This window comes from Cupressus sempervirens, chromosome 6 (genome assembly GCF_028749045.1).
Source record: "Cupressus sempervirens isolate cs-2001-9-10 chromosome 6, ASM2874904v1, whole genome shotgun sequence".
Lineage (NCBI taxonomy): Eukaryota > Viridiplantae > Streptophyta > Pinopsida > Cupressales > Cupressaceae > Cupressus > Cupressus sempervirens.
The window spans coordinates 335,387,247-335,398,730 of NC_143123.1; the positions used below are offsets into that span (position 1 = coordinate 335,387,247).

Genomic DNA, 11,484 nt, shown 5'->3' on the forward strand with positions numbered 1-11,484 from the left:
TTCATTTTGTTTACTTTTTGATAATATAACAATTATTGCTATTTGATTGAAAGTGTTGGATCCTTCTAGTTTAATTATTTCTATTACAAGTTCCATTTCTCTAACAAATTAAACATAGAAATAAGATGAATAAAACCTAGTCTTCACTTGATGAAAATGGTTGATATCGATACATTAAATAAAGTGGCTAGTTTGTGTAAGATTTCAAGGAAGCAATTAAATCTAGAAATATTTACATGAGTGAACGATTATATTTAAGATCTCTAGTTTTTTAAACTTCATTATTTTCTATGAATTTAAGAGTAATGCACTCAATCATAAGGTTATAATGTACTAAGTGCGATGGTGCCAATAAAGTTTTGCAAATTGACAATTTATTATTCATATTCTAATTCCAATAGCCATTATGTGTTTAGGAATGTTTTAGTGATCTATAATTTTGTAGCCATGCAAATGATCAAATGATTAGTGAAAAATATTTGTGATTGGTTTTGTCCATTTTCTTATATTTGCAATCTTGAGTGGTTTTTGTTTTAATATTGTAGATGCTAAATTACAAACTTGTTCAGTATGATTTTCTAATTTTTATGATAACCATTTTGTTTAATGATTGATTTTGATTATTATTATTATTAATGGTGAAAGTCATTGAACGATATTATATTTAAATAGAAGAGAAGAAGATACAATAGTCTTTTAAATAATAAATGATTGAGAAAAATTCCCAACCACCTTTTTGAATAAAGAAAAATTAATTTTACTAGGTCCTATACCCATTCATCAAATAGTACAAAAAACTTTGCATTCGTGAAATAAGAAGAGGTGAAACAAAATTAAGTTATTGAAGATCCACAATATAAAATATTGTATCAAATTGCAACCACCATGAGCTATATTGGTCTCTAGAGGTGTGTGCATAATTGATAATACTTTTAGAGTAGGCTCTTGAACTTGTTTTTGTAGCATGGTCATATAAATCTTTTTATACTCGATATCAAGATTAACTTATAAATTTAAGCAAGGACATGAACTTGCATAACAAATTATCAACATATTGTTTAGTTCATTAGATATTTGAATAGACTACAAATTAAGCTTAGCTCTAGCAATCATAACAAAATATTCCAATTCTTAAATGATTTAAAATATATATATTATTCCAAAACCTCAAACCATCAAATTATATATGTATACATTTCTATTTGTATAGTTTTCAATTATTAATCATCCAAATTTGATACCCAACATCAATCAATCGCCCAACTAATTTATATTTATTTACAAATCTATCAAATTGACTCCAAAGAGGGAAACATATTTGTTCTCCTACAACCATATGACTTGTGGAAACAAAATTGTTGCTTGTCACACAATTCTACACTCAACACTCCACTGTTAACATTTAAAAAGAAAACAATTACAAATGAAAATGAAGAAAATAAAATTTGATTCATCAATGAATTTCACTAATATCAAAAGTCCGGAGGCAAAAACCTATTGTATCAACATATTTTCAGATTTCTTTCTATCTCACCTCTTATATCACGAATCTTAACTAAGAAACTTTCTAATATTTTATATTCTTCATTCTGTGAACGTCTATTTCCAATGAATTGGTGGAGGGAAACGATATGAACACGCATGCATGCAATTGGAATCCGTGAAAAACTCCGTAAGAAAGCGAAAAATTGAGGGCAGACAGTTGAACAACAACTGATGTTTGGCAATCTACTCTCCTATCTCAGCGCTGCCAACGTTAATGCTGCATTTCTCGTTAATTAGCTCACCCACAATCAAAACACGCCCATATTTATCTGCCATTGTTGCATGGGAAAGGAATTGATTAGGGATTAGAGATGAACATCATATTGAAGGGCGTGGTGAGACTGTTCCGTGCAGTCCACCGGCAGAACCGGTCAGGGCTGGAGAGGTTCAGCTGGGCAGTGAGGCGGCCAGTGGTGATGTACAGCATCATCTGGAGCATGTTACTGGCTGCAGTGGTCACCGTTGCCTCCATCACTCTGGAGCTGGCTTTCTCTTCCTCCTTGTCCGCCTCTTCACACTTCTCCAAGGCCTGCTTTGCTCTCATGGCTCCACATGAATTGGAGAGTCCCCTTAATCGGACTTGTTTTAGAATGCCCTTGGATAGACCAGGGGACCTCTTCTGCTTCCCTTCTCACTCCTTCAAGAGATCCCCCATTGATTATCTTGTTCCTCCCATCTTTGCTACTCTCGTAGTTGTTGCTTCCGCTACTTTTGTGCATGCAGCGGCTCTCTGCGAGATTTAGTGCATTCTTTTGGATTTGATTGTGTAAGAATTTTTGGGACAATATTAGTGATTGTAGTATGGTTTCCTTTACTCATGAAGAACTTGTCCAGAGGTCGCTAGACGAGTTTCGTAATACACTTGGATATTCCCAATGAATATCCTTGTAAACCCAAAAGAAATTGGTTGGTATTATAGTAAGATGTCCTATAAAAGATCCTTCCTCCCTTTCTTTGATTAGAAATAATTGGAATATAGTGTGTTTGCTTTGTACTTCTGTCTATCTAAACAAATTTCTAAACTAAACTTAAACTCATTTGGGAAAGTTAGTTCAAAACTAAACTTAAACTCATTTGGGAAAGTTAGGGTTTATTGGGAAGTTCCACTTCGTTTTGAGTTTTGGTGGAGTTGGGAAATGATTCACTGATTGAGCATGTTTCATTACTTGTGAGAGTATTAATCTTTGGGATTATACCATTAATATGGGTGTGTAGGATTATGCTATATCAAACAATGTCATTAAATGACAATGAAATTTCAGCAAAATAGGAGTAGCCTCAAGTCCCATGGAAGAGGTAGAGTTGAATCAACTTGCAATTTTTTAGAAAGTATCTTAAAGCTAGTAGTTCTATGATTTTAGCTCTGAAATTACCTTTTTTATAATATTCTACATATAAGTAAAGGCTTATCCCTGACATTTTTTTGTAACTTTTTTTTAAATAAATAATTAATTATGATTGTTTAATACAATATTTTTGGAATAAAAATAAATTCTCATATCTAACCACCTTAAGTCAAAACTTAATAAATTTTAATTCTATATTTTTTTCATAGTATGTAAAATATAGAATGTCATATGTTTCAAATTTGAAATAGGTTATACCTTTTGAAAGTGGGACATTTTTTAATCAAGTTATTAATAGGGACTTTAAATGTAATCCAATTAGAAAATAAATAATAATTATTAATTAAACTAAAAACTTGACAAAATTTGTATCGTTCTAAAATTGAGAATCTACTTAAGCATCCTCTTCATTTCATCCATTTTGGATAAAAATGGCATCAACTATAAGGACAAATCAACTATAAGGACAAAGTTTGGAAATGTACAGAGATTTCTAAACCACATTTTTTTGGGTTGACTTTCTAGGTAGCCAAAACACAAAGTAATCCCGAGGCACACCTTTGGGTTGGTGATTTATGTCAAAAATATCGGATACATATTAGATATTGGATAAGTAATTTTTTCATATTATATATAATCTATGTATATTAATATTATAGTATAAATATAGTATATGCTATGTACTATATATATATATATATATATATATATATATATATATATATATTATACTATATTATATATAATATACACTATATTATCCCCCTTTCTTCCCTGTCTCTCTCTATTCCCTCTAATGCTTTACATATCTAATATATAATAATATTTTTTTTTTTGAAAAACAGTAACAATGCCACTTGATATATATATATATATATATATATATATATATATATAATCATGTTTTTACATATACTTTGATTCTAACATAAGGAGCTCCCATAGAAAAGAACTAGTAAGAAAAATTTCATTCATAACTCCATTAATAAGAAAAAAGGAAAAGAAAGAAGAAAATGGTACGTGATCAAACCAGACCTTATAATATCCTAGGAATGAAACCTCCAATTTACAATAGGTTTATGAAGGAGTAAGAGAGCCTAACATAATCAGTTGACTAATAAATACAAATATTCACAAAAATAGCTATGGTATTGCTTTAATAGGATGACATGGTATCTCCAAAATGCAACTAAAGAGTGCCAAAAAGATGTTGCAAGGCTCAAAACCTTTCTACCGAACCAAACACTGACCAATCTACTAAAAAGGCTCCCTGCAACAACCTGCTCAGATCAAAAAGGAAAACCACAAAGACAATGTAGTATGGTTTCCTTTACTCATGAAGAACTTGTCCAGAGGTCGCTAGACGAGTTTCGTAATACACTTGGATATTCTCAATTAATATCCTTGTAAACCCAAAAGCAAATGGTTGGTATTATAGTAAGATGTCCTATAAAAGATCCTTCCTTCCTTTCTTTGATTAGAAATAATTGGAATATAGTGTGTTTGCTTTGTACTTTTGTCTATCTAAACAAATTTCAAAACTAAACTTAAACTCATTTGGGAAAGTTAGGGTTTATTGGGAAGTTCCACTTCGTTTTGAGTTTTGGTGGAGTTGGGAAATGATTCACTGATTGAGCATGTTTCATTACTTGTGAGAGTATTAATCTTTGGGATTATACCATTAATATGGGTGTGTAGGATTATGCTATGTCAAACAATGTCATTAAATGACAATGAAATTTCAGCAAAATAGGAGTAGCCTCAAGTCCCATGGAAGAGGTAGAGTTGAATCAACTTGCAATTTTTTAGAAAGTATCTCAAAGCTAGTAGTTCTATGATTTTAGCTCTAAAATTACCTTTTTTATAATATTCTACATATAAGTAAAGGCTTATCCCTGACATGTTTTTGTAACTTTTTTTTAAATAAATAATTAATTATGATTTTTTAATACAATATTTTTGGAATAAAAATAAATTCTCATATCTAACCACCTTAAGTCAAAACTTAATAAATTTTAATTCTATGTTTTTTTCATAGTATGTAAAATATAGAATGTCATATGTTTCAAATTTGAAATAGGTTATACCTTTTGAAAGTGGGACATTTTTTAATCAAGTTATTAATAGGGACTTTAAATGTAATCCAATTAGAAAATAAATAATAATTATTAATTAAACTAAAAACTTGACAAAATTTGTATCGTTCTAAACTTGAGAATCTACTTAAGCATCCTCTTCATTTCATCCATTTTGGATAAAAATGGCATCAACTATAAGGACAAAGTTTGGAAATGTACAGAGATTTCTAAAACACATTTTTTTGGGTTGACTTTCTAGGTAGCCAAAACACAAAGTAATCCCGAGGCACACCTTTGGGTTGGTGATTTATGTCAAAAATATCAGATACATATTAGATATTGGATAAGTAATTTTTTCATATTATATATAATCTATGTATATTAATATTATAGTATAAATATAGTATATGCTATGTACTATATATATATATATATATATATATATATATATATATATATATGTTAAAATAACATATTATACTATATTATATACTATATACACTATATTATCCCCCTTTCTTCCCTGTCTCTCTCTATTCCCTCTAATGCTTTACATATCTAATATATAATAATAATTTTTTTTTTGAAAAACGGTAACAATGCCACTTGATATATATATATATATATATATATATATATATATATATATATATATATATATATATATATATATATATATATATATATATATATAATCATGTTTTTACATATACTTTGATTCTAACATAAGGAGCTCCCATAGAAAAGAACTAGTAAGAAAAATTTCGTTCATAACCCCATTAATAAGAAAAAAGGAAAAGAAAGAAGAAAATGGTACGTGATCAAACCAGACCTTATAATATCCCAGGAATGAAACCTCCAATTTACAATAGGTTTATGAAGGAGTAAGAGAGCCTAACATAATCAGTTGACTAATAAATACAAATATTCACAAAAATAGCTATGGTATTGCTTTAATAGGATGACATGGTATCTCCAAAATGCAACTAAAGAGTGCCAAAAAGATGTTGCAAGGCTCAAAACCTTTCTACCAAACCAAACACTGACCAATCTACTAAAAAGGCTCCCTGCAACAACCTGCTCAGATCAAAAAGGAAAACCACAAAGACAATGTAGTATGGTTTCCTTTACTCATGAAGAACTTTTCCAGAGGTTGCTAGACGAGTTTCGTAATACACTTGGATATTCTCAATTAATATCCTTGTAAACCCAAAAGCAAATGGTTGGTATTATAGTAAGATGTCCTATAAAAGATCCTTCCTTCCTTTCTTTGATTAGAAATAATTGGAATATAGTGTGTTTGCTTTGTACTTTTGTCTATCTAAACAAATTTCAAAACTAAACTTAAACTCATTTGGGAAAGTTAGGGTTTATTGGGAAGTTCCACTTCGTTTTGAGTTTTGGTGGAGTTGGGAAATGATTCACTAATTGAGCATGTTTCATTACTTGTGAGAGTATTAATCTTTGGGATTATACCATTAATATGGGTGTGTAGGATTATGCTATGTCAAAAAATGTCATTAAATGACAATGAAATTTCAGCAAAATAGGAGTAGCCTCAAGTCCCATGGAAGAGGTAGAGTTGAATCAACTTGCAATTTTTTAGAAAATATCTTAAAGCTAGTAGTTCTATGATTTTAGCTTTGAAATTACCTTTTTTATAATATTCTACATATAAGTAAAGGCTTATCCCTGACATTTTTTTGTAATCATTTTTTAAATAAATAATTAATTATGATTGTTTAATACAATATTTTTGGAATTAAAAAAATTCTCATATCTAACCACCTTAAGTCAAAACTTAATAAATTTTAATTCTATGTTTTTTTCATAGTATGTAAAATGTAGAATGTCATATGTTTCAAATTTGAAATAGGTTATACCTTTTGAAAGTGGGACATTTTTTAATCAAGTTATTAATAGGGACTTTAAATGTAATCCAATTAGAAAATAAATAATAATTATTAATTAAACTAAAAACTTGACAAAATTTGTATCGTTCTAAACTTGAGAATCTACTTAAGCATCCTCTTCATTTCATCCATTTTGGATAAAAATGGCATCAACTATAAGGACAAAGTTTGGAAATGTACAGAGATTTCTAAAACACATTTTTTTGGGTTGACTTTCTAGGTAGCCAAAACACAAAGTAATCCTGATGCACACCTTTGAGTTGGTGATTTATGTCAAAAATATCGAATACATATTAGATATTGGATAAGTAATTTTTTCATATTATATATAATCTATGTATATTAATATTATAGTATAAATATAGTATATGCTATGTACTATATATATATATATGTTAAAATAACATATTATACTATATTATATATAATATACACTATATTATCCCCCTTCCTTCCATGTCTCTCTCTATTCCCTCTAATGCTTTACATATCTAATATATAATAATAAATTTTTTTTTGAAAAACTGTAACAATGCCACTTGCTATATATATATCTATATATATATATATATAATCATGTTTTTACATATACTTTGATTCTAACATAAGGAGCTCCCATAGAAAAGAACTAGTAAGAAAAATTTTGTTCATAACCCCATTAATAAGAAAAAAGGAAAAGAAAGAAGAAAATGGTACGTGATCAAACCAGACCTTATAATATCCTAGGAATGAAACCTCCAATTTACAATAGGTTTATGAAGGAGTAAGAGAGCCTAACATAATCAGTTGACTAATAAATACAAATATTCACAAAAATAGCTATGGTATTGCTTTAATAGGATGACATGGTATCTCCAAAATGCAACTAAAGAGTGCCAAAAAGATGTTGCAAGGCTCAAAACCTTTCTACCAAACCAAACACTGACCAATCTACTAAAAAGGATCCATGCAACAACCTGCTCAGATCAAAAAGGCAAACCACAAAGACAAAAATAGCACCATACCATGTAATCTTATTCCTCCATGACTCCTACTACAGGAACAGAATTACCAAGCTTAAGAGTAAGATTAGGAATGACATTGGGAGGAGAAATCAGAGGTGGAACAAGTGCCTGAGAAGATTCATGTGCAAGAAGATCGAAAGCAGAAAAGACAATCCGGTGCACATTATTAACACAACTTTTGGGAAAATAATCACCATAGTATTGTAATGTAGCCTTAACTAGGTGAAAAGATTGCCTCTCTAGGGCCTTTTTAATGCTGTCAAATACCACATAAACACCATGATTACTAAGAAGTGCATGATGATGAAACAAACTCCCAATGAGAGTAGCACCACTCCAAAGATCATAGTTCTAACAAGCTTTAACAAGCTTTCCACTCTACAAGAAACTGGGTCTGATAAATATAGAAACTATCAAGTCCAAATGAAATAGAGATTACAATAAATCAAGAGCATTTGACAAAAAAAATTGACAAAATTTGAGAGCGATATATCAATCTTTTCCTAGGAGGAAAGAGAATCTTATGACCAATAATCCTCTTAATTCCTCTTTGAATATGAGGATGCTCATAGTAAAAAATAGTTTCTAGCATATGATCTTTAATACAACCTACAAAAGGCATTTCCCAATATTTAGGTTTCAAGAACACTCTAATTTCTTAGATAGTAATCCATATGTAGTGAAGAGCAAGTTGAACAAATTTTTACTGGATAGATGATTCCAACCAAAGAGCTATGATGACCAGATATATTGTTGTCACTGACAACTAAAACAACAACTCCCATAAAATGCAAAGACCAATGTACATAAACCTAGAAAGCTAGAAAGACTCCTAAAATTGGCACAATAAAAAGAAACACATGCAATAATAACCTTTATGTCAAAAGATATGAAATCCATTGCATTATATTCATAAATTAGAACACACATATGTAGTACTTAAACCTAGTGTAAAATTAAGATATTAAAATATACACATGGTACTACATAAAAAACTAGCCAACACCTCTTAAATAGATAGAAAATAAAGTAAGTGAGATCTAAAGACCAACCTCCAAATTAAAATGTTTTCATAGCATGATGCCAAATAAAAGGCAAGCAACATGCCATCTATCAAAAGGTAAAACCAATCTAGGATACGATAGGATGACCCAATAGCCACCTCATAAATCACCACATAACCACCTTGCAATGATATCATGCCAAGTACAAATGATAGATCCAAATGATAAACCATAATAATACCTCAGATCTCAAGTCCCATCCGCAAGTCATTTTAACCTCCCTAGTAGATGTCAACTGCTAACTCAATATTACCATGGTTAACAAAAACATTATATCTGACTACTTAATACCATATCTACTAATTTAGATATGCATAAATAGGTCACACATAATGATATTAAACATCCTAACATAAACCTAGCAGCTCACACCTACCAGAAAAATTAAGACTCATGCTTAATGATTGAAACAATGCAAGGGAACATTTCTAGTAAATGATTTGAAGAACGAGAATCAAGAATATTGCCATCACAACCAAAATTAGCTAAACAATCTACCAGAGCATTACCTTACCTATACACATGTGATAACATGCAATGATCCAAAGAGTCAATGAGATCCCAAATTAGTTGAAAAATATACTCAAGATGCCAATTATTGATCTTTCTATGAATACGAGTGTTAATAATAATAGAAGAATCACTTTCTATGTGTAAACAAGAAGAAGACATATTCTTTGCCAAAATTAGACCTTCAAGCAAAGTTGTGGATTCTACCATGTTATTAGTGCCAAAAGAAATAGGTTTTGCATAAAAAGTTAGCACCTCTTTGTAATGATTTCTCAGTGAAATCTCAATACTTGAATCACCAGGGTTCCCTCTAGATGACCCATTGAAGTTTTGCCTGATAAATGAAGAATCAGGAGGCTTCCATTTAATAGACTTTCTGCAAATTGGAATAGATCTAACTCGTGGAAATACAGGTGAAGATGGAAGTGATATAAATTTCTAGGATTGAACTATTAAACTATCCCAAGATGAAAACATGTCATTCGTATTAAAATGATCAGAAACATAATTATTCACTAATTAAGAGATAAGCCATTCAATTGTAATAATCACAAGGGTCACATTAGACCCCTCTTTTCTAAAAATTATCATTTTGTTCCCACCAAATAGACCAAATAATTGATGATGGAACAATAATCCATAAACAAGAAAATATTGAATTAGTAAATAGTACCAGCCAAGACTGAAACAACTCCCATAAAGACTTGGGAAAAGGAAAGGAGATAGAATATTTCCCCAAAGTATAGTACCAACACTGCATGGAAAATTGACAATGCACAAATAGGTGATCAACAGTTTCATCATTCAACCCACACAAAACACATTAAAATTAATTGGTTATATGAAGTTTTCTTAATCTATCACTAGTTAGAATTATGCCCTGAATGGACAACCATAAAAAATCTAGCTTTTGGTAAAGCACATTTATCGCAACAAAAGGTCAAAGGCTCGATGAGCAACATCCTACTTAGGGATATCCAAGAGGGCCTCATAACCGAATTTAATAGAGTAAAAACCACTTTTGGGAGGACACCACATAAGACTATCACAACCTTTGGACAAAAAAACTAGTTTGTTAGCCAAGATGTCAGCAAAGTTCCTAGCCAATTGGAAGAGAAAAAGGATCTTTCCAGCTAACCTTATGACACACAATGTCAATGTAGTCCAGATAATCAACTAAAAGAACTCCCCATTCTAGAGATGAAACTTCCATAACCTCCTTCAAAGAGAGATTACGACATAGTGGAGGACACCCATTCCAAAAGTCTTTCCAAAAAGATACATCAAAACTAGAATGAACCTGCCAAGATAGAAATTTTGTGACTACTTCCCTAGATGGCATCATAAAATTCCAAGTAGGAAACCTTGATGGGGGATTTGAAATAGTAAAAAATCTATGAGGACAAGATGAATCTAGATATTTGGCTTGCATAATTTGGCACCATGATGACTGGGATTTGTAATACATATTCCAAACTAGTTTTCCCCCAAAAGCTTTATTCCTCATAGAAAGATCATGTACACCAGCCCCTCCAAAAAATTTACTTAAAGATAGTTTTTGTAAGAATACCAAAGGAATCATTCTAACATTAGTCATGTTAGTAGACCAAAGGAAATTATGAATGATTCTTTCAATCTAAGAAATATCAGATGATGGAGCTTGAATAATTGAAATATAATAGTTAGGAATGGCCAAGAGAACTATTTTGACCAATAAAATTCTCCCAGAAAGGGAAATTTGTCTCGCCTTCCAGGCTAAGATCTTACCCTGTAATCTATTTATCACATTATTCTAAAATGAAGGCTTCACTAAACCCAAAAAGAACAGAATCCCTAGATAAACAGATGGCAACTCATCCAATGAAAAACCAATAATGTTAATTATTCTTTGCTTAACTTAATCAAGCATAAAGAGCATAAAAAATTTAGACTTATTTAGATTAAAGACTTGTCTAGATCTATTAGTATATATGTCTAGAATTTGCTTAATACACCTAGCCTCACAAATCAAAGATCTACCAAAG

General features: G+C 30.5%; 1 protein-coding gene across 1 annotated transcript; it reads left to right on the top strand.

Annotated features, from left to right (window-relative positions):
- Nucleotides 1–1,815: 1,815 nt before the first annotated feature.
- On the top strand, nt 1,816–2,539 carry LOC149552519 (uncharacterized). Its single transcript, XM_089789793.1, has one exon. The coding sequence runs from the start codon at nt 1,857–1,859 to the stop codon at nt 2,286–2,288; it is 432 nt and encodes a 143-aa protein (XP_089645919.1). The 5' UTR covers nt 1,816–1,856; the 3' UTR covers nt 2,289–2,539.
- The last annotated feature ends 8,945 nt before the right edge of the window (nt 2,540–11,484 follow it).